We start from the raw sequence: 24,429 nt of genomic DNA on the forward strand, positions 1-24,429 counted from the left end.
TCCTGTAGGGGCAGATAGGAGATTTAAAGGGGGGGACTATGACTGACTGACATTGCATCCAGCAGTAACCCTCTCTAACCCACTGATCCAGGAGAATGAATCCTGTACAAAACCCCTCACACCTGGAGGGGAGCCTGCTCCTTATTGGTCGCCACACACCTCAGTCGACGTAATCAACCAGATCACATCCATATGAGAGGCGGGGTTACCCCTTTAAATGCCCCCACCTGCAGTCATTAGTCCTCTTTCAACCATACCAGCAAGGAACCCAAGATATGTGTTTATTGACTAAGTATTGCAAGAATGTGGTGTGAAAATTCTCTTTAGCATGGTTGTAAATGTAACATAGACACTGAGTGTACAAAACATTAAGAAAGCCTGCTCTTTCCATGACAGACTGACCAGGTGAATCCAGCTGAAAGCTGAAATCCACTTCAATCAGTGTAGATGAAGGGGAGGAGACAGGTTAAATAATTATTTTTAAGCCTTGAGACATGGATTGTGTATGCATGCCATTAGGAAGGTGCAATTCAATATTAGGAAGGTGTTCTTAATGTTTGTACACTGTGTAGTTTGTATTTATCTCTTAACTAAGTGTTTAATTGATGGCTAATTGTATAGCATGCTCTTGCAGACATACCCATTGCGTTGCCTCCTACCCAGACTTGTAACTATTTTTCAAAGTGGAATTAGCTGTACCTTCAGACCCCAATTTCCAGTAAATAGATATAGAAATACCACTCTCTCCCAGAAAAGAGCAAGGTTGGGGGTTTGTGCATTATAAGTAGTGCTATGCATTGTGGGAGCTGAGGGAGAGAGGTGGGTGGGCAGAGGTGTGAAGAGAAAGTAACCAAAACCCAACCAAAAAAATAATAATACTGGACTAATCTGGAGGAGCGCCCCCAGTGTCTGATCTGATAAGTGTGCTTGAATAAACAGACTAGCCACAGTAGGAAGCCCTGACACACATAACAAAACAGAGTGATGAAAGTAGATTAGGAGAGCTACCTGCCAAGACGCCTAGTACAGGTAACTGCCAAGACGCCTAGTCACTTTACCCGGTCTTCATGTACATGTCTACCTCATGCCTTGTACCTCTGCACATTGATCTGGTACTCCCTGTATCTAGCTCCATTCTTGTATTATATTTTATTCCTCATTACTATTTTTTTTATCTCTGCATCATTGGGAAAGGCTCGTAAGCAAGCATTTCACAGCAAAGTCTACACCAGTTGTTTTTGGCGCAAGTGACAAATAACATTTGATTTGATTTCAAATAAAGGAAACGCCAACAAAGTGTCTTAATAGGGCATTGGGCAACCACGAGCCGCCAGAACAGCTTCAATGCGTCTTGAAATAGATTCTACAAGTGTCTAGAACTCTATTGGAGGGATGCTACGCCATTTTTCCATGAGAAATTCCATAATTTGGTGTTTTGTTGATGGTGACGGAAAACGCTGTCTCAGGTGCCGCTCCAGAATCTCCCCTAAGTGTTCAATTGGGTTGAGATCTGTTGACAGATAGACACACCATTTAAACCTCCTATGCTTCTTTGAGACCCCTCTTTCAAAGTCACTGAGATCTCTTCTAGACATGGTAGCCAAAATAATGGGCAACCGGGCATTTTTATACATGACCCTAAGCATGACGGGATGTTAATTGCTTGATTAGCTCAGGAACCACACCTGTGTGGAAGCACCTGCTTTTAATATACTTTGTATCCTAGCCTGATGACTCACACTAAATTATTCTGCTGCTCTGTCGTTCGCTACATATTACAGTCAGACTGACATCATTAAAGTAATTTGTGGTGACAAGGGGTATTGTACAAAACAAAGGAATCAGCGATTGGATCGTCTCTAACCAATCAGAGTATGAAAGTCAATTACATTTTCAAACCGCCACTTTACACACGTGTGTTCTGGCTCTGGCCCAACTCATCGGTTTCTGGACCAATGAGACGGCCCTGAATGTGTTCGCATTTGGAGAAGGGTAGGGAAGGTACTCATATCCAGACTCATTGCGGAGAAGAAACTAACGTCCGTGGGTGCATTTGTATCCCTCATTTACTCAGTTTCCTTTAATTTGGCAGTTACCTGTATGTGTGTGTGTATTTTGGAGTCTTGCCACAGAGAGAGAGAGAGAAACAGAACTAACAGAGAGGAGTTGGTGGGCTGTGTTGTATTGGAGTATTCTCTCAGTAGTGAGAGGCTCTTCTTGCTGTTCAAGGGGTGGGGTGTCGGGGTTCAGATGGGGTCGTAGGGTCAAGGGGCGTGGCTTAGAGTGGAAGCTGGAAAGAGATGTCAACATGAGCCTCCTGAGCCAGCGACACAATTTCAGAAAGCTTTACAACCTGCAAAGAGAGGAAACAGAGAGGAGGAGAGAGAGAAAAGTTTAAACACAAGCACAGCAGCAGGGTGAGTTGTCTCATTTAAAAACAGACAAAAACACTAAAAGTGAATAGTTTTAATTGCGGGGGGTTGTAACTGCCTCAGGGTGGTCATGCCAAGCTGCCATTGTGCTGGCTAACTGATACTTGTCTCTTTGGGGAGTAGAACACTCTAAAAACAAAGGAGAGCGAGTGGAGAGATGGTGAGAGTCAGTGAGAGCCAATCCAGACTAGTGGTAGAGGGAAAGATAGATGGAGGGGAGAGATAAGAGGAAGGGGGCCTCTGCTCTGACTCAATGTCACTGCTGCTAGCTCTGCCAGAAGTCAAAGCCATAAAACTCAGGCAGTGTCACTTCAGCCAGTCAGCTGCGTTTAAACTGTCACTATACCCTGACGGTGTCAATTGACACACACCGCGCGCACACACACACACAACCTACCCTGCTGGTGCCCCTTGTCTCACACACATGTTTACACATTGCCCTCAGATAGACCTCATTGCTCTTGACCCTCACAAACGGTGCCTGACATACCTTTTCACATTCACACACTTCACATAGACCTAGTGTACCACACACACACACCACCCTCCATAACCCAGACAGGGTGCTTAGAGGGGTAGAGGTAGAGAAAGGGAGAGAGGTGTGTGTGTACCATTCTAGCTGCCTCGTCCAGATCGTCACAGGCCAGGAGCTTCAGTGGGCTAGCGGCGATCAGAGCTTTGGCATCGTCCACTCTGGATCCTGAAACACAGCAGAGCAGCAGTCCCTCTTTAGCCTCGATCTTTTAGAAAGCACTTTGGTTCTCTTTTATATAGCTTTTTATCTGCACTATTAGTGAGTTAAACTCATCAATTGCATAATTTCAGTCCTATTATATTTCCCAAACATGAATGATGGCGTTTGGTATACTGTAAATGTGGTCTAGATTACATTTTATATTAGAGTAGGTGATTATTCTTGTTATGGACATTTGTCGTGCAGCATTGCACACATACAAGTAGAATGACCTTCAATATACATGCAAGGCATGAATGCAGGCGACTGAACAAACCATAGGCTAGATCATTGGAATAATAACCCTGCATCATGATTACAAAAGCATTCCATCAAAATAGCAGACTAAATAAATTAGAAGTTCATTATAAGTAACTAAACCATTTGTGAAGGCAATCATTTTAGTCCAATTACATCTAGTTTATGAGTGATTGAGTTCTGTATAACTTCACACATTCTATACATCCCTGTGTGTTTCAAAACGTGCCCAGAAGGGAGAGGCTGGAATAAGGCTGGGAGCTACAGGGTCCCACAGCGCTGGTTGTGTGCATGCATGCGTGTGTGTGTGTGTGTGTGTGTTAGGGCTGGGAATTATACGATACAATATTATCGTGATACTTAGGTGCCGATATGATATGTATTGCAATTCTCACGATTCTATATTTATTGCGATTCAATACTATGATTTTATTCCGATTCGATATTCCAAACATATTGCTCACCATATGTCTGCTGCAGAGAGACAAGAGAGCCATGTGAAAACGAGTTTATCAGTCATGGAAATAAAGGTGCTGAAAACAAATTGGTACCTTATTTAAAAAGAAGATAGAGAACAAGCTATGAAGGAAAAATACTGCAGTTCTGGTGCAGGCACAGCCAACTAGCAAGAAAAATAATATTGCGATAGTGAAAACGATATTGTAAAAAATAATATCCCGATATGCAACTGTATCTATTTTTTGTCCCCCATCACTAGTGTGTGTGTGGGGAAGTATTAGAAGACCCTAATCCTGACAGACTGCTTGCTCTTTGACCTTTAAAAGGCCACGCTCCACTGTCGTCCCCTCCCTCTCTCCCAGCCCAGTGTGTGTGTGTTTGTGTATGTATGCCAAAATGGCAGTGCAGTAGCCTATGACTACATAACAAAGCTAAAATAGTTTTCACTGTAATTACCACAGGGTGGTCTTGCCAAGCTGCTATTGTGCTGGCTACCTGATGCTTGACTGTATAAGGGAGGTCAGTCTCACCTTGTAACCGCACCACAATGGGGATCTTCAGGTCCAAGTCTGTGACAGCCATGATGATGCCCTGAGCGATGATGTCACACCTCATGATGCCACCGAAGATGTTCACAAGGATGGCCTGCACCTGAGGACCACAAACAAAAGACGTTAACCATGAAAGCATGACCGAAGATATTGACCATAGAAACAAGACCAAATACAAAGCAATCACAAATCCATACAGGAACAATAACAAAACCAAACCTAAAAACTCCTATAAAATCAGCATCACACTGTAAATGTAATGTGTATTATAAAACTATAGTGGTTTAAATGAACACTTATAAATACAACACCATTACTGTGGCTCCAAACCCCCAGTGGATAATAAACCACAGACGCCATTAGGACCACACTAAGCAGGTGTCAACACAGAGACAGTGATAGGAAATTAGCCACAAATCTCCCATGAGAGAGCTTTTAACCATCTATCAAAAACCTACTCGCACCCATCAATGAATGAATCACTAACTGTATGTCACACAGCAGGTGAGAACCCTCCCTGTACTCTCATAGGTGTTCCCTCTAAAGTCCTCCTCCATTAAAAATCCCCCAGATAAATGTCACCCCATTTTTTTTTTCTTTCACCTTTATTTAACCAGGTAAGCCAGTTGAGAACATGTTCTCATTTACAACTGCGACCTGGCCAAGATAAAGCAAAGCAGTGTGATAAAAACAACAACAGAGTTACATATGGGGTAAACAAAACATAAAGTCAAAAATACAGAAAATATATATACAGTGTGGTCGAATGTAGTAAGTTATGGAGGTAAGAAAATAAATAAATAGGCCATAGTGCAAAATAGTTACAATTTCGTAATTAACACTGATGATAGATGTGTAAAAGATGATGTGCAAATAGAGATACTGGGGTGCAAATTAGCAAAATAAATAACAATATGGGGATGAGGTAGTTTGGGCTAATTTCAGAATGTCTGTGTACAGGTGCAGTGAACGGTAAGCTGCTCTGACAACTGACGCTTAAAGTTAGTGAGGGAGATAAGAGTCTCCAGCTTCAGAGATTTTTGCAGTTAGTTCCAGTCATTGGCAGCAGAGAACTGGAAGGAATGGCGGCCAAAGGAGGTGTTGGCTTTGGGGATGACCAGTGAGATATACCTGCTGGAGCGCAGACTACGGGTGGGTGTTGCTATGGTGACCAGTGAGCTAAGATAAGACGGGGATTTGCCTAGCAGTGATTTATAGATGACCTGGAGCCAGTGGGTTTGGCGACGAATATGTAGTGAGGGCCAGCCAACAAGAGCGTACAGGTCACAATGGTGGGTAGTATATGGGGCTTTGGTGACAAAACGGATGTCACTGTGATAGACTACATCCAATTTGCTGAGAAGAGTGTTGGAGGCTATTTTGTAAATGACATTGCCGAAGTCAAGGATCGGTAGGATAGTCAGTTTTACGAGGGCATGTTTGGCAGCATGAGTGAAGGAGGCTTTGTTGCGAAATAGGAAGACGATTCTAGATCTAACTTTTGATTGGAGATGCTTAACGTGAGTCTGGAAGGAGAGTTTACAGTCTAACCAGACACCTAGGTATTTGTAGTTGTCCACATACTCTAGGTCAGACCCGCCGAGAGTAGTGATTCTAGTCGGGTGGGCGGGTGCAAACAGCGTTCGGTTGAAGAGCATGCATTTAGTTTTACTAGTGTTTAAGAGCAGTTGGAGGCTACGGAAGGAGTGTTGTATGGCGTTGAAGCTCGTTTGGAGGTTTGTTAACACAGTGTCCAATGAAGGGCCCATAGGTTCCACCAGTAGTAAAGCCCACCCCCAAAGTGAGCTCTCCTGCTGATATCTTCAGGTAACTCCAGCAATGTCTGTCAAAAGATGCACCTACTAACTAGGGGATGCATGTACTGAAAAGTTACTTTATACAACCGTAACCTTCCTGAAGATCCAAACATCAGGAATTCCTAATTAATCCCTACCCCTAACTCCATCAAAACATCAATAGCATCAACTGCAGGCTGCTCATGATCCAGATACCCAGCCGTCCCGTTCCAGTTGGGGTTAGAGGTCAGGGTGAAGGACTGTGGAACATGACATCTGTGCCTATTGGTGCCACAGTGAGAAGTGTGTGCCTACTGCAGCTTAATGCTTCTTCAAAGACAACCAGAGATGATAGGTGTGTCCCCCACTCCCAGTCCTTACCTTCCTGTCAGACGTGATGAGTTTGAAGGCCTCCATCACCTGGTGGGCTGTAGCTCCGCCCCCCACGTCCAGGAAGTTGGCGGGCGTGCCACCATGCAGCTTGATGATGTCCATGGTGGCCATGGCAAGACCAGCCCCGTTCACTACACACACACAGAGAATATAGAGTGAATACACAAGAAACAAAGATTTCTATCACTACTGCTACTACAAAGCTAGGTGTGTGGTGCTGTGAACCAGTGGTGGGTGTGTTGTGGCGCTCACCCAGACAGCCGATGGATCCGTCCAGGCCAATGTAGTTGAGGTCAGCCTTGGCTGCCTGTCGGTCCCTGGCGTCCTCCTGGGTCCAGTCCTGCATGTCAAACACCTTCTTCTGGCGATACGCTGCATTCGAGTCAAAGTTGATCTTGGCGTCCATGCACATCACTGTCAGAGGGACACACAGGAGACAGAGGCTGAGCCCAAGATGGCTGACATCATCGTTGGGCGACAAACCCAATGACCCTGTAACTTCTTTACGACACAGCCAGTGGCAGATGTCCGTTTATACTTTGAGGGGACATTTTCCAATGCCTGGTCCAAGGTGCAACAGAGTATCTATACTGAACAAAAATATAAAACACAACATGCAACAATTTCTAAGATTTTACTGAGTTACAGTTCATGTAAGGAAATCAGTCAATTGAAATAAATTCATTAGGCCCTAATCTATGGATTTCACATTACTGGGAATACAGATATGCATCTGTTGGACACAGATACCTTAAAAAAAGGTAGGGCCTTGGATCAGAAAATCAGTCAGTATCTGGTGTGACCACCATTTGCCTCATGCAGCGCGACATCTCCTTCGCATAGAGTTGATCAGGCAGTTGATTGTGGCCGGTGGAATGTTGTCCCACTCCTCTTCAATGGCTGTTTAAAGTTGCTTGATATTGGCGGGAACTGGAACACGCTGTCGTACATGTCAATCCAGAGCATCCCAAACATGCTAAATGGGTGACTTGTCTGGTGAGTATGCAGGTCATGGAAGAACTGGGGCATTTTCAGCTTCCAGGAATTGTGTACAGATCCTTGCGACATGGGCCCATGCAGAAACATGAGGTGATGGCGGCGGATGAATGGCACAACAATGGGCCTCAGGGGCTCGTCACGGTATCTCTGTGCATTCAAATTGCCATCGTTAAAATGCAATTGAGTTTGTTGTCCGTAGCTTATGCCTGCCCATACCATAACCCCACCACCACCTCTGTTCACAACGTTGGCATAAGCAAACCGCTCACCCACACGACTGCATTATGCTGTGTGACAAAACGACACATTTTAGAGTAGCCATTTATTGTCCCCAGCACAAGGTGCACCTGTGTAATGATTAGGGCTGACCCCATTTAGTCGACTTGTCGATTGTTTGGTCGATAGGCTGTTGGTCGACTGAGACTTCTTTAGTCGAGCAGTAGCAAAATACATTTAGAAAAATCATGGTGTGGCTTTATAAATCATCCATATACACTACCAGTCAAAAGTTTATACACACCTACTCATTCAAGGGTTTTTCTTTATTTTTACATTGTAGAATAATAGTGAAGACATCAAAACTATTAAATAACACATATGGAATCCTGTAGTAACCAAAAAAGTGTTCAAACAAATCAAAATATATTTTATATTTGAGATTCTTCAAATAGCCACCCTTTGCCTTTATGACAGCTTTGCACACTCTTGGCATTCTCTCAACCAGCTTCATGAGGTAGTCACCTGGAATGCATTTCAATGAACAGGTGTACCTTCTTAAAAGTTAAGAAATTCCACAAATTAATGTGTTTGAGCCAATCAGTTGTGTTGTGACAAGGTAGGGGTGGTATACACAAGATAGCCCTATTTGGTAAAAGACCAAGCTCAAATAAGCAAAGAGAAACAACAGTCCATCATTACTTTAAGACATGAAGGTCGGTCAATATGGAACATTTCAAGAACTTTGAAAGTTTCTTCAAGTGCAGTCGCAAAAATCATCAAGGGCTATGATGAAACTGGCTCTCATGAGGACTGCCACAGGAATGGAAGACCCAGAGTTACCTAGGCTGCAGAGGATGAGTTCATTAGAGTTACCAGCCTCAGAAATTGCAGCACAAATAAATGCTTCACAGAGTTCAAGTAACAGGTACATCTCAACATCAGCTGTTCAGATGGGACTGTGTGAATCAGGCCTTCGTGGTCGAATTGCTGCAAAGAAACCACTACTAAAAGGACACCAATAAGAAGATGAGACCTGCTTGGGCCAAGAAACACGAGCAATGGAGATTAGACCGGTGGGAATTTGTCCTTTGGTCTGGAGTCCAAATTGAGATTTTTGGTTCCAACTGCCGTGTCTTTGTGAGACGGTGTGGGTGAACGGATGATCTCCGCATGTGTAGTTCCCACCGTAAAGCATGGAGGAGGAGGTGTTATGGTGTGGGGGTGCTTTGCTGGTGACACTGTCTGTGATTTATTTAGAATTCAAGGCACACTTAACCAGCATGGCTACCACATCATTCTACAGCGATACGCCATCCCATCTGCTTTGGGCTTAGTGGGACTATCATTTGTTTTTCAACAGGACAATGACCCAACACACCTCCAGGCTGTGTAAGGGCTATTTTACCAAGAAGGAGAGTGATGGAGTGCTGCATCAGATGATCTGGCCTCCACAATCCCCCGACCTCAACACAATTGAGATGGTTTGGGATGAGTCGGACGGCAGAGTGAAGGAAAAGCAGCCAACAAGTGCTCAGCATATGTGGGAACTCCTTCAAGACTGTTGGAAAAGCAATCCAGGTGAAGCTGTTTGAGAGAATGCCAAGAGTGTGCGAAGCTGTCATAAAGGCAAAGGGTGGCTATTTAAAAAATCTCAAATATAAAATATATTTTAATTTGTTTAACACTTTCTGGTTACTACATGATTCCATATGTATTATGTCATAGTTTTGATGTCTTCACTATTATTCTACAATGTAGAAAATAGTCAAAATAAAGAAAAACCCTTGAATGAGTAGGTGTCCAAACTTTTGACTGGTACTGTAGATCTACAGAAATAAGACAGATCCTGCTTCTGTTGCCTGTTTGAGTGTTTGTTTAATAGCCTACTGATTCCGTGAGCACCAAGCATCACAGCCACATGTCGTTAGACCAGCCTCTCTGGTATTATTTATAATTGATTTAGTGTTATTTACACGGTTCCAAATTATCAGAAAAATTATATTTATAATAATAACCCTAATTTTCCCTTGATCTCCTTATTGTTATTATTACTATTATTATGATCATCATTATAATAATAAGTAATGTCATTAGTAGGCTTAGTATAGCAGCCTTGTATAACCACCATCGAGCTGTAGGCCTAAGAGCGCATACTGTTTAGTTTTAATACCATAACTTACTTAGGCCTATATTTCAATTTAAATAGGCTACTGTATCAATCAATAATTTATTTGTTCCTGTCATTTTAGTTTAAAAATAAAATAACAAAATCGACCATTGAATAATTAGCGTAAACAATAAATAGGCCTAAACCGTTCCATTTCGGAAATCGCATTCACAACTGTTTTTAGTCTTTGCTGTAATAAAGGCTTTACAACAGACTCTCTGGTACGCTTATAATTTACTGTTGTTTACATTGTTCTAAACGGTCAGAAAAATTATATTCTAATCTAACAGCACCTGTTTGGCACACATAGTATGGACGCAGCGCTTGCTCCTTACCTTCTTTTTCTTGATCTCCAGTATTTTCCACAACTAGTCACATTCCACATATCTGACTTCCCGTCTACCTCCTGAGCAACCAGTAAACATTCCCCATTTTGAGTTTATTTGTCACGTCCTCTGCATCCATTTTGCTGTCACATATGTTACAGTGTTCAGAGTTTGTTATAACCAATTTATTGATGTGATTATGATATGCTATAGGTCACGCCCTATTGGCGATGCATACATGTGTCACGTAAAGAGAGCAAGGAATGAGGGAATAGGGAATGTTTTTCCTAAACAAATTAGGGTTAGAAATGGCTATAATTATGTTGCAGCTTCAGCAACACGGACAGCGTGATACACACTGCTGATGTTCTGTGGTGGTCGCTGCAGCAGGGAGGAGAGAGAGACAACGGGTGCTAGTCACACAGTCACTCGCTGTCTTTTTTAACACAGAAAGTCTGAGCCAGGCCCGGCACAATCAAATCAATAGCGGTTGGACTCCCTCTAGTAATTTGTGTGTCTTAATTATTTCATTAAACCATGTGCTTAAAGCATCAGACAAGCTCAGTGCATATAGTTGATTTGATTAAAACACATAAGATGTGTCTATATATGGAAAAATACACCTTTTAACGTTTCAACCAATCGATTGGTCAAAATAACTCTTGGTCAACTAAGATTATTTTTTAGTCGGGGACAGCCCTAGTAATGATCATGCTGTTTAATCAGCTTCTTGATATGCCACACCTGTCAGGTGGATGGACTATCTTGGCAAAGGAGAAATTGTCACCAACAGGGATGTAAACAAATTTATGCACAACATTTGAGAGAAATAAGCTTTTTATGCATATGGACAATTTCTGGGATCTTTTATTTCCGCTCATGAAACCAACACTTTACATGTTGCGTTTATATTTTTGTTGAGTATAGTTCTGTGACATAGCTTTACTGTGTAACCTTGGTTGGCTGTACTGTACATGTCAAGGACATATCTGGGTTGGTGACAGATAAGACAGAGACCACTACAGATGTTTGCTGATGTAGTAGGGTCAAAGGGCCAGCATAGGCTATTCCTGCTGTCAATCAACACTCCTGGTATGTATGGGGTTGGTCAAGTCAGCCCATAACCACAAGATCATTCAAAGTATATATCAGCACTGGAACGACTTACATTTCAAAGTTAAAATAGGGCCTCATATGTTACCCTTATCAGCCACCATACTCTACCATGTATGGCTATGATGTTGAAGACGGTTGGTTGTGCAATAACACCATCATTCCTTCAGTACTATGGGGTTTAGCTGCCTAATTGGCCCATCAGTTAAAAGTGCAGTGATTCACACTAGGGTTTTTCACTGGGAGTGCGTTAATGAGAATGATTGACAGTGAGTCATAGATCAATGGGAGAAGCCTTCAACCAAGCATTTAACACTGACTGGCAACACGCTCTCACCCAGCTCTTAACACTGGCGTGAATAACAACATCACTGGGAACGAAAAGCAAGTGTGTGTACCCTGGCCAGAGGCGTCCTCCACCATGGGGTTGATCTCCAGCATGGAGGCGTCGTACTTCATGAAGACGTTGTAGAGCTTGATTATGTTAGCAGCTGCGTCGTCGATCAGAGCAGCAGGGAAGCCCATCTTTGTGGCAATCTGGAGAGAGAGAGAAGATAGAGGGAGCGAAAGAAAGAAATGTATCAATATCAGTTCTTCAATCTACAGTGTTTCTGTAATTTCTTTCTACTTTAGCAACATTTACAAATCTATTACCAGCTTGTAAAACACTCTTGAATTCAATTGAAGGTAAGAGGAGTTGAAGGAGAGGAGGAACGCCTGACAATGAGGGGTAGAGTGAATGTGAGAGAGACGTTGTCAGGTCATGGTAACATTGCAAGCATTCTAAGTGACATGTAGTGCGTGAGTTGGCATGTTGAGTGAGCATGTCGAAGTAAAAACCTGACTTTTAAAGATATTACACTGTGTGAGGGGACATGCCTAACTAATAAGGTTCTGAGGCCCTTGTCTTTAGAGAGAAACTCAAGACAGACCTAATATGAATATAAATGTTGCCGCAAGTCGTTTGTTTAAACGTGTACCAAAATAGCTTTAAATTCAGGTCGAGTATTGTTTATTTCCCAGAATGTGTAGTGTTTCCTGTGATCTAAGAGACAAAGACAAATCAAGAGGTATTTTTACAACCCGATCTCAAATGTACCGAAACAGCTTGTTCCATCTTGATTCCCTCCATTATGTCAATTGGCTCCTTCACGATGGCGTCGGGATTCTCCGCTGCCACATCCTCGATGTTCACGCCCCCCTGAGAGCTGCCAATCAACACGGGGCCCTGTTCAGAGGGAGGGGCCGAGAGATTATGAGTACCAATCATTTTACACATTAATTGAGTGGCAATCATACTCAAAAATAGCAAACGAATGGAACATAGGTCTCACAGCAAATCAAATTGGTTTTGTCACATGCTTCGTAAACAACGGGTGTAGACCAACAGTGAAATGCTTGCTTACGGGCCCTTCCCAACAATGCAGAGAGAAAAATATAAAATAATAACACGAGGAATAAATACACAATGAGTAACGATAACTTGGCTATATACATGGGGTACCAGTACCGAGGAACGAGGTAATTGAGGTAAATACAGTTGAGGTCGGAAGTTTACATACAGTGGGGAAAAAAAGTATTTAGTCAGCCACCAATTGTGCAAGTTCTCCCACTTAAAAAGATGAGAGAGGCCTGTACTTTTCATCATAGGTACACGTCAACTATAACAGACAAATTGAGAAAAGAAAATCCAGAAAATTACATTGTAGGATTTTTTATGAATTTCTTTGCAAATTATGGTGGAAAATAAGTATTTGGTCAATAACAAAAGTTTTTCAATACTTTGTTAAATACCCTTTGTTGGCAATGACACAGGTCAAACGTTTTCTGTAAGTCTTCACAAGGTTTTCACAAACTGTTGCTGGTATTTTGGCCCATTCCTCCATGCAGATCTCCTCTAGAGCAGTGATGTTTTGGGGCTGTCGCTGGGCAACACAGACTTTCAGCTCCCTCCAAAGATTTTCTATGGGGTTGAGATCTGGAGACTGGCTAGGCCACTCCAGGACCTTGAAATGCTTCTTACGAAGCCACTCCTTCGTTGCCCGGGCAGTGTGTTTGGGATCATTGTCATGCTGAAAGACCCAGCCACGTTTCATCTTCAATGCCCTTGCTGATGGAAGGAGGTTTTCACTCAAAATCTCACGATACATGGCCCCATTCATTCTTTCCTTTACACAGATCAGTCGTCCTGGTCCCTTTGCAGAAAAACAGCCCCAAAGCATGATGTTTCCACCCCCATGCTTCACAGTAGGTATGGTGTTCTTTGGATGCAACTCAGCATTCTTTGTCCTCCAAACACGACGAGTTGAGTTTTTACCAAAAAGTTTTATTTTGGTTTCATCTGACCATATGACATTCTCCCAATCCTCTTCTGGATCATCCAAATGCACTCTAGCAAACTTCATACGGGCCTGGCTTAAGCAGGGGGACACGTCTGGCACTGCAGGATTTGAGACCCTGGCGGCGTAGTGTGTTACTGATGGTAGGCTTTGTTACTTTGGTCCCAGCTCTCTGCAGGTCATTCACTAGGTCCCCCCGTGTGGTTCTGTGATTTTTGCTCACCGTTCTTGTGATCATTTTGACCCCACGGGGTGAGATCTTGCGTGGAGCCCCAGATCGAGGGAGATTATCAGTGGTCTTGTATGTCTTCCATTTCCTAATAATTGCTCCCACAGTTGATTTCTTTAAACCAAGCTGCTTACCTATTGCAGATTCAGTCTTCCCAGCCTGGTGCAGGTCTACAATTTTGTTTCTGGTGTCCTTTGACAGCTCTTTGGTCTTGGCCATAGTGGAGTTTGGAGTGTGACTGTTTGAGGTTGTGGACAGGTGTCTTTTATACTGATAACAAGTTCAAACAGGTGCCATTAATACAGCTAACCAGTGGAGGACAGAGGAGCCTCTTAAAGAAGAATTTACATGTCTGTGAGAGCCAGAAATCTTGCTTGTTTGTAGGTGACCAAATACTTATTTTCCACCATCATTTGCAAATAAATTCATTAAAAATCCTACAATGTGATTTTCTGGATTTTTTTTCCTCATTTTGTCTGTCATAGTTGACGTGTACCTATGATGAAAATTACAGGCCTCTCTCATCTTTTTAAGTGGGAGAACTTGCACAATTGGTGGCTGACTAAATACTTTTTTTCCCCACTGTACACCTTAGCCAAATACATTTAAACTCAGTTTTTCACAATTCCTGACATTTAATCCTAGTAAAAATTCGCTGTTTTAGGTCAGTTAGGATCACCACTTTATTTTAAGAAAGTGAAATGTCAGAATAATAGTAGAGAGAATGATTTATTTCAGCTTTAATTTCTTTCAGCACATTCCCAGTGGGTCAGAAGTTTACATACACTCAATTAGTATTTGGTAGCATTGCCTTTAAATTGTTTAACTTGGGTCAAATGTTTCGGGTAGCCTTCCACAAGTTGGGTGAATTTTGACCCATTCCTCCTGACAGAGCTGGTGTAACTGAGTCAGGTTTGTAGGCCTCCTTGCTCGCACACGCTTTTTCAATTCTGCCCACAAATTTTCTATAGGATTGAGGTCAGGGCTTTGTGATGGCCACTCCAATACCTTGACTTTGTTGTCCTTAAGCCATTTTGCCACAACTTTGGAAGTATGCTTTGGGTCATTGTCCATTTGGAAGACCCATTTGCGACCAAGTTTTAACTTCCTGACTTGAGATGTTGCTTCAATATATCCACATCATTTTCCTTCCTCATGATGCCATTTATTTAGTGAAGTGCACCAGTCCTGCAGCAAAGCACCCCCACAGCATGATGCTGCCACCCCTGTGCTTCACGGTTGGGATGGTGTTCTTTGGCTTGCAAGCATCCCCCTTTTTCCTCCAAACATAACGATGGTATGAAAAAAAAAAAGATGTATGCACTCACTTACTATAAATCGCTCTGGATAAGAGCGTCTGCTAAATGACTAAAATGTAAATGTCATTATGGCCAAATAGTTCTATTTTTGTTTCATCAGACCAGAGGACATTTCTCCAAAAAGTACGATCTTTGTCCCCATGTGGAGTTGCAAACCGTAGTCTGGCTTTTTTATGGCGGTTTTGGAGCAGTGGCTTCTTCCTTGCTGAGCTGCCTTTCAGGTTATGTCGATATAGGACTCGTTTTACTGTGGATATAGATACTTTTGTACCCGTTTCCTCCAGCATCTTCACAAGGTCCTTTGCTGTTGTTCTGGGCTTGATTTGTACTTTTCGAACCAAAGTACGTTCATCTCTAGGAGACAGAACGCGTCTCCTTCCTGAGCAGTATGATGGCTGCGTAGTCCCATGGTGTTTATACTTGCGTACTATTGTTTGTACAGATGAACGTGGTACCTTCAGGCCTTTGGAAATTGCTCCCAAGGATGAACCAGACTTGTAGAGGTCTACAATTCTTTTCTGAGGTCTTTTGATTTTCCCATGATGTCAAGCAAAGAGGCACTGATTTTGAAGGTAGGCCTTGAAGTACATCCACAGGTACACCTCCAATTGACTCAAATGATGTCAATTAGCCTATCAGAAGCTTCTAAAGCCATGACATCATTTTCTGGAATTTTCCAAGCTGTTTAAAAGGCACAGTCAACTTAGTGTATGTAAACTTCTGTGATACAGTGAATTAATTATAAGTTAAATAATCTGTCTGTAAACAATTGTTGGAAAAAGTACTTGTGTCATGCACAAAGTAGATGTCCTAACCAACTTGCCAAAACTATAGTTTGTTAACAAGAAATGTGGCGTGGTTGAAAAACGAGTTTTAATGACTCCAACCTAAGTGTATGTAAACTTCCGACTTCACATGTATGTACATATATGTAGGGATAAAGTGACTACGCAACTGGATAGATAATAAAAAGCAGCAGCAGCATATGTGATGAGTCAAAAGAGTTGTGCAAAAAGGGTCAATGCAGATATTAAATAGTTAACCTAATAGTAGCTGGGCTATCATAAATAAAATTAACAAACGATTGAATTGATCCATTGGTCTTCAAATTCTCAATGACAACTGATGTCTCATCCTTTTGAGAGAACAGAACTACAACTGCATACAGCTGGACAACCAAGTCCCATGGAGCACACGCATTTCCAACATGTCCATGGCAATGTCCTTTACCACTACGCCATCTAGTGGTACCATCAAACACAACACTTTCAACATTCGAAATCAAGAATAACACAGCTGCCCAATTTGTCAAATTTGACGGCCTGACCCAGAATGGCGGAGCGTGATTTGTCAGCTGTTGTCACCAGAGAGGCGTGAAAGGGCGGGAATGACCTCACCTGAAAGGATCTCTCCATGGTGATGGCGAAGTAGTACTCCCTGCGGGGGTACCTGCGCTCACAGATGAAAACCTGGTTACAGATACGGCCCTGCTCGCCTGTCTGCTTGGTGTACAGCTTACGACCAATCATCTGAGAGGAGATGTCCCGGGCCTCCTCTGGCCTGTAGGAGAGTGGAAGAGAGACAGAAGAATTTACACATTGCCACATTCAGACAAGAGTAGAAATGTGGGTGCAGTTTGAGAGGAGATGTCTCTGACACTCACGAGTAGACAATCTTCACTCCTCCCTTCAGACCTCCCTCGAAGGTGCCTTTGCCTCGGCCTCCAGCCAACACCTGAGCCTTCACCACCAGATCCTTGGTGCCTAAGACACACACACACAGAGGGAGAGAGAGCGAGACCGTAACAGTTACAGGACATGCCCAACATTCCACTGCCATTTACACACACACACCGATAATAATGCAGACGTACAAACTGCACAAAACATTGTCAGTGCAAACACTATCTAACACAACCTTCCTAGCAAAGGCATGCACTCATGGCCCTAAATGACTAGGCTACTTCTGGACATTGTCAAGTTAATCTGTATCCACAACCAGAAAACTATGTGTTAGCATCAAGTAAGCTACATAGTGAATGGAGACATTGTTCTACATCATGTTTAGCCATACTCATTACCACAGAGGAATTCAGTAGGGCAGAGATGGTGACTGCGCAATTCAATTTAACTTTATTGATCTAGTACAGTAACATATTAACAAAGTTAGACAACAATACACTATTACAGTTAGTTACAGAGAGTAGGCTACCTAAAAATGACATGCCTAAAACCTCTATGTAAACACTTCAGGACTACAGTCTGAATCAAATTAAACGATTATCCCTAGTCCAGAGCAATGCCATTTATCAAAAAGGCTAGTCCAAGAGTAGGGTTGAATGCTGTAACAGAATAAAACAATTAATAAAAGTCCCATGATGGTAGTGACTGCCCATTACTGCTTATCACTTATTAACCATTGTTTATTCACATTACTAAAAATAAAATCTTAATTGTTGTATATATTACATTTGTTTTATTTGATGACTTTATTATTTAATTCCAAGTCATCATCTCATCTCTATAGAGCTGCTGCCTATGCTGTCTGACAAAATCACTATTTTAGTAGTTCTTCAAAGTAAATAAGGCATACTTTTATGACAGCTGAATACCAACTATCAATCACTTAGATCATGTATTTTCAGGTAGAGATACTGTATCTTGCGAAGCAACTATTCTCTATCGCGCATTCATCTCTTTTCTCTCTCTCTGTCTGCCCCACAATAACCTAACATAGCAGGCGTAAAAGAAACCCACAGATCGGACAAGTAGGCACCCAATGGATTACAGTCATTGTAGTTGTTGTTTAAAAAACGAACAATATCAGACATTCTGGTTAATCGCTCAGCACTTTTGCTCCGTCAAACAACAATGAATAGGCCTATTGTATTTAGAACACACTACTCACTCACTACTACCTGGTCTGACATCAAAATCAAATGTTATTTGTCACATGCACTGAAAACAACAGGTGTAGACCTTACCGTGAAATGCTTACTTACAAGCCCTTAACCAAAAACGCAGTTTTAAGAAAATAGAGTTAAGAAAAGATTTACTAAATAAACTAAAGTAAAAAATAAAATAAATAAAAAAGTAACACAGTGGCTTGCGAAAGTATTCACCCCCCTTGGCATTTTTCCTATTTGGTTGCCTTACAACCTGGAATTAAAATTGATTTTTTTGGGGTGTATCATTTGATTTACACAACATACCTACCACTTTGAAGATGCCAAATATTTTTTGGGGTGAAACAAACAAGAAATAAGACAAAAAAACTGAAAACTTGAGCGTGCATAACTATTCACCCCCCCAAAGTCAATACTTTGTAGAGCCACATTTTGTAGCAATTACAGCTGCAAGTCTCTTGGGGTATGTCTCTATAAGCTTGGCACATCTAGCCACTGGGATTTTTGCCCATTCTTCAAAGGCAAAACTGCTCCAGCTCCTTCAAGTTGGATGGGTTCCGCTGGTGTACAGCAATCTTTAAGTCATACCACAGATTCTCCATTGGATTGAGGTCTAGGCTTTGACTAGGCCATTCCAAAACATTTAAATGTTTCCCCTTAAACCACTCGAGTGTTGCTTTAGCAGTATGCTTAGGGTCATTGTCCTGCTGGAAGGTGAACATCCGTCCCAGTCTCAAATCTCTGAAAGACTGAAACAGGTTTCCCTCAAGAATTTCCCTGTATTTAGCGCCATCCATCATTCCTTCAATTCTGACGGTTTCCCAGTCCCTGCCAATGAAAAACATCCCCACAGCATGATGCTGCCACCGCCATGCTTCACTGTGGGGATGGTGTTCTCGGGGTGATGAGACGTGTTGGGTTTGCGCCAGACATAGCGTTTTCCTTGATGGCCAAAAAGTTCAATTTTAGTCTCATCTGACCAGAGTACCTTCTTCCATATGTTTGGGGAGTCTCCCACATGCCTTTTAATGAACACCAAACGTGTTAGCTTATTTTTTTCTTTAAGCAATGGCTTTTTTCTGGCCACTCTTCCGTAAATCCCAGCTCTGTGGAGTGTCCGGCTTAAAGTGGTCCTATGGACAGATACTCCAATCTCTGCTGTGGAGCTTTGCAGCTCCTTCAGGGTTATCTTTGGTCTCTTTGTTGCCTCTCTGATTAATGCCCTCCTTGCCTGGTCCGTGAGTTTTCGTGGGCTGCCCTCTCTTGGCAGGTTTGATGTGATGCCATATTCTTTCAATTTTTAAATAATGGATTTAATGGTGCTCTGTGGATGTTCAAAGTTTCTGATATTTTTTTATAACCCAACCTGATCTGTACTTCTCCACAACTTTGTCCCTGACCTGTTTGGAGAGCTCCTTGGTCTTCATGGTGCCGCTTGCTTGGTGGTGTTGCAGACTGGGGCCTTTCAGAACAGTTGTATACATACTGAGATCATGTGACAGATCATGTGACACTTAGACTTTATTTAACGAATTATGTGACTTCTGAAGGTAATTGGTTGCACCAGATCTTATTTAGTGGATTCATAGCAAAGGGGGTGAATACATATGCACGCACCACTTTTCCATTATTATTAATTTTTTTTAATGAAGTTTTTTTTCTCCATTTCACTTCACCAATTTGGCTATTTTGTGTATGTCCATTACATGAATTCCTAATAAAAATTCATTTCAATTACAGTTTGTAATGCAACAAAATAGGAAAAACGCCAAGGGGTATGAATACTTTTGCAAGGCACTGTATAATGAGGCTATATACAGTGGGTACCAGTACCGAGTCAATGTGCAGGGGTACAGGTTAGTCGAGGTAATTTGTACATGTAGGTTGGGGTAAAGTGACTATGCATAGATAATAAACAGTGAGAAGCAGCAGTGTAAAAACAAATGCAAATAGTCCAGGTGCCCATTTGATTAATTGTTCAGCAGTCTTATGTCTTGGGGTAGAAGCTGTGAAGGAGCTTTTTGGACCTAGACTTGGCGCTCCGGTACCGCTTGCCATGCGGTAGCACGGCCTTCCTCTGACACCGCCTAGTTTATAGGTTCTGGATGGCAGGAAGCTTGACCCCAGTGATGTACAGGGCTGTACGCACTATCCTCTGTAGTACCTTACGGTCGGATGCCGAGCAGTTGCCATACCAGGCGGTGATGCAACCGGTCAGGATGCTCTCGATGGTGCAGCTGTAGAACTATTTGAGGATCTGGGAACCCATGCCAAATCTTTTCAGTCTCCTGAGGGGGGAAAGGCGTTGTCGTGCCCGCTTCACGACTTTCTTGGTGTGTTCGGACCATGATAGTTTATTGGTGATGAGGACACCAAGGAACTTGAAACTCTCGACCCACTCCACTAAAGCCCTGTCGATGTGAATGGGGGCGTGCTCGGCCCTCCTTTTCCTGTAGTCCACGATCATCTCCTTTGTCTTGGTCACGTTGAGGGAGAGGTTGTTGTCCTGGCACCACACTGACAGGTCTCTGACCTCCTCCCTATAGGCTGTCTCATCGTTGTCGGTGATCAGGCCTACCACCGTTGTGTCGTCAGCAAACTTAATGATGGTGTTGGAGTCATGCTTGGCCACAGGGAGTACAGGAGGGGACTAAGCACGCACCCCTGAGGGGCCCCCGCGTTGAGGATCAGTGTGGCAGATGTGTTGTTGCCTACCCTTACCACCTGGGGGCGGCCCGTCAGGAAGTCCAGGATCCAGTTGCAGAGGGAGGTGGTTAGTCCCAGGGTCCTTAGCTTAGTGATGAGCTTTGTCGGCACTATGGTGTTGAACGCTGAGCTGTAGTCAATGAACAGCATTCTCACATATGTGTTCCTTTTGTTGAGGTGGGAAAGGGCAGTGTGGAGTGCGATTGAGATATATACAGTACTTTCCGAACGCACTGTAATATAGGACTACTGCCAATTCAAAGTGTTCATCCTCAAGTTAGCCTACTCCAATTAATTTGCCCACATCCTATTAAGGCATGGCTTACCAATCTCCTTGGCAACAGAGTAGGCTTCATCGGGTGAGCTGGCAACCTTGCCCTCGGGCACACAGACGCCAGCCTCTTTGAGCAGGCCGATGCTCATGTACTCATGCAGGGAGAGGTTCCTCTGCTGCTGCTGAAGGTTGGGGGGCTGCTGCTGAGCCCCAAGAAGGCCGGAGGAACCACCCAGCACCTGGGGAGAGGGGAGACGGAGGGGGATAGAGGAGAGAAAAGGTGATGGGGGGGGTGTACACGATGCAGTGACATGACAGTACCTACTCATATGTCAGGGTAGAACATAGCACTATGTGAAAGGACACAGAATAAGAATAGCCACACCCATACAAAACACTAAGAGGCCCATACACACAACAAAAAATGTGAAGTAGATGTGTGCAATGCTGGAAGTTTGCAGATATGAAAGAGGAACACATCAAACATGTCATTTGGGCCTCAAATGAATAATTCTGTCAACATCAAACCCGTTTTTTCAAATCTAAAAAGGCCAACTTGGTTCAAAAAATGTCCCTTACAAATCTAGCTTTGTCCGTGCAAGTGAGCACAAACAGATGTGACAGCCTCAATGGCGCATATCCTCCATTCACCCCCCAGGGGCACCATGCACCCCAAAAATCAGAGGAGGCAGAAAGTATGTGAGGATGGCTGGGGGGCTGGAGAATTTAGAATTTTTTTCAAACACGTGAAACAGCTTTTACCTGCAATCTAGAGCCATAATCATTATACTTAATTCTATGTAAAAAAATATATATATATATTTCAGCATATCTAAGCATACCTCTTGAGCTGTCTGTATCCTCCCGACTGGTGGTTCTTTTTTTAAAGAAACTAAATATGCTTCTCTGCATCTCTGCTAAAATCTGGGTAAAAGATCGAAAGTAATGTGAGTCTTATTCAGTACATTTAGTTATTGCCTTTCTAAAGTCTACCAACCTTGCCAGCAGGTATGCCAGTTAAGATGGTCAAGCTAGCCACTAACTTCATTGATAGCTTTAAATGGCTTCTTGGTAGCTAGTTATGAGGTTGGGAACCTATCTGGGCTAGCTAAAGCCAACTTCATAAAATTGCTTGGTGGATAGTAGTATTATAGCGAAGAAGAAAAAAAAAGGTTATTTTTTCATTATACAGGACAAATCTGATGGGGCACGTACCCCTGTGCCCCCTATGGGCATGACGTTCCTGGATCCCCCCCGTCCTGACGTCTCTAGTGTATGACAGCTGTGTTGGAGGTCACTGTCTAAACAACTAGTACTGTATGTGAGCGAAAAGCTCTTGTTAGCAAACACAAATCCCTGAACCCCCATAAGCTTGTTTTAATACATTGTTGTTTATTGATACATTCGTCTTGCCATCGCTAAAAAAGCAACGACGTTAGCTAGCGAGCTAAACATGAGCAATGTGGCTAGCTAGCCAACATAGCCAGTTCCCTAGCTACTACCTCAAAGGAGATGGGCGAATGTCAAATTTCACCCAGTCACTTCTCGGGGACTTCTTTGGACGTCGAAGATGGTGCAGCAGAAAAATAATCACATGTACAGGCAGTCGGATTTCATAACGTTTTTCTCAATGTAGACTTACTTTGGATGCAGTGTTGAATGTCGATCTTGCCCCAGAATTTCTCAGGCTAGCCGACAGTCGGCCGCAAATCAGGGACGCCGCCATGTTCCCTTCTCAAGCTAACGAATTGGCCGCATGCGTAGTGACATACTAAACTGAGCGCCCCTTGCACAGGCTTGGCGCACATTCCATGGTCTTCACAATTTGAAGACAAGGTTATTAATACATACGGTCAACTGGACATTATATAATGAAAATGGTATTCTCTAAGATATGAGCACCACAAACGTATTTACTCAAAAGTGGTATTTATTTACAAGTTTGGAAAAACCTACAGTATATACAGACCTATTTACACATGGAGCAAACACTCAGTCAAACAAAAAAATACATTGATATGCCGATTTTCAATATAAAGAATATAAGGTGTGCTTGATGAAGCTTGGCCGACAAGTGTGAACTCGGGCGAGCTGAACCAAGTGCACCTACAAATTCAAAATCCACTCCTGGAGAGATGTTTTAACCAATAGCAGAGGATAAGGAGCACTTGGGTTCAAATCTGCAACACATTATTTCAAAACAAAACACTGTTGAAATTAAATACAGTTATATGTACTTTTCAACAGTATTCCCCATTGTCAGTCTCTAAAAAACATAAAAGAAACAAATGAAGGGTAGCCAGATTGACAACGAAAGGAATACGTCAGTGTTATCACTATCAGAGTTACGTAGTGCCAGACATTTCCCTGAACTGAATCAGCGTAACCATACAGTGGACTTTACAGAGAGACTGTACTACACTACATGACAAAAAGTATGTTGACACCTGCTCGTCAAACATCTCATTCCAAATTCATGGGCATTAATATGGAGTTGGTCCCCCCTTTGCTCCACTCTTCTGGGAAGGCTTTCCACTAGATGTTGGAACATTGCTGCAGGGATTTGCTTCCATTCAGCCACAAGAGCATTAGTGAGGTCGGGCACTGATGTTGGGCGATTAGGCCTGGCTCGCAGTAGGCGTGCCAATTCATCCCAAAGGTGTTCGATGGGGTTGAGGTCAGGGCTCTGTGCAGACCAGTCAAGTTCTTCCACACCGATCTCGACAAACCATTTCTTTATTGACCTCGCTTTGTGCACGGGGGCATTGTTATGCTGAAACAGGAAAGGGCCTTCCACAAACTGTTGCCAAAAAGTTGGAAGCACAGAATCGTCTAGAATTTCATTGTATGCTGTAGCGTTAAGATTTCTCTTCACTGGAACTAAGGAGCCTGAACCATGAAAAACAGCCTCAGACCATTATTCCTCCACCAAACTTTACAGTTGACACTATGCATTCTGGCAGGTAGCATTCTCCTGGCATCCGCCAAACCCAGATTTGTCCGTCGGACTGCCAGATGGTGAAGCGTGATTCATCACTCCAGAGAACGCGTTTCCACTGCTCCAGAGTCCAATGGCGGCAAGCTTTACACCACTCCAGCCAATGCTTGGCATTGCGCATGGTGATCTTAAGCTTGTGTGCGGCTGCTCGGCCATGGAAACCCATTTCATGAAGCTCCCGACGAACAGTTCTTGTGCTGACGTTGCTTACAG

At 42.9% G+C, this 24,429-nt stretch overlaps 1 protein-coding gene across 1 annotated transcript; it reads right to left on the minus strand.

Annotated features, from left to right (window-relative positions):
• Positions 1-1,647: 1,647 nt before the first annotated feature.
• On the minus strand, positions 1,648-22,975 carry LOC121571749 (succinate--CoA ligase [ADP-forming] subunit beta, mitochondrial). Its single transcript, XM_041883410.2, has 11 exons — positions 22,861-22,975; positions 21,271-21,457; positions 16,997-17,096; positions 16,731-16,893; positions 12,546-12,674; positions 11,845-11,983; positions 6,875-7,036; positions 6,611-6,753; positions 4,413-4,533; positions 3,044-3,132; positions 1,648-2,353 (listed from the first exon to the last, which is right to left on the minus strand). The coding sequence occupies exons 1-11, from the start codon at positions 22,942-22,944 to the stop codon at positions 2,279-2,281; spliced, it is 1,392 nt and encodes a 463-aa protein (XP_041739344.1). The 5' UTR covers positions 22,945-22,975; the 3' UTR covers positions 1,648-2,278.
• Positions 22,976-24,429: the final 1,454 nt, after the last annotated feature.

The sequence above is a fragment of the Coregonus clupeaformis genome, unplaced genomic scaffold, assembly GCF_020615455.1.
Source record: "Coregonus clupeaformis isolate EN_2021a unplaced genomic scaffold, ASM2061545v1 scaf0211, whole genome shotgun sequence".
Lineage (NCBI taxonomy): Eukaryota > Metazoa > Chordata > Actinopteri > Salmoniformes > Salmonidae > Coregonus > Coregonus clupeaformis.

Bases quoted from the DNA above. Each gene is read 5' to 3' on its own strand.
- LOC121571749 (XM_041883410.2), bottom strand. From the start codon at position 22,944: ATGGCGGCGTCCCTGATTTGCGGCCGACTGTCGGCTAGCCTGAGAAAT. The intron at 17,097-21,270 runs GTAAGCCATGCC...TGTGTGTCTTAG, and splicing joins CTCTGTTGCCAAGGAGATTG to GCACCAAGGATCTGGTGGTG. The intron at 7,037-11,844 runs GTACACACACTT...TCCCTCTGACAG, and splicing joins GGAGGACGCCTCTGGCCAGG to TGATGTGCATGGACGCCAAG.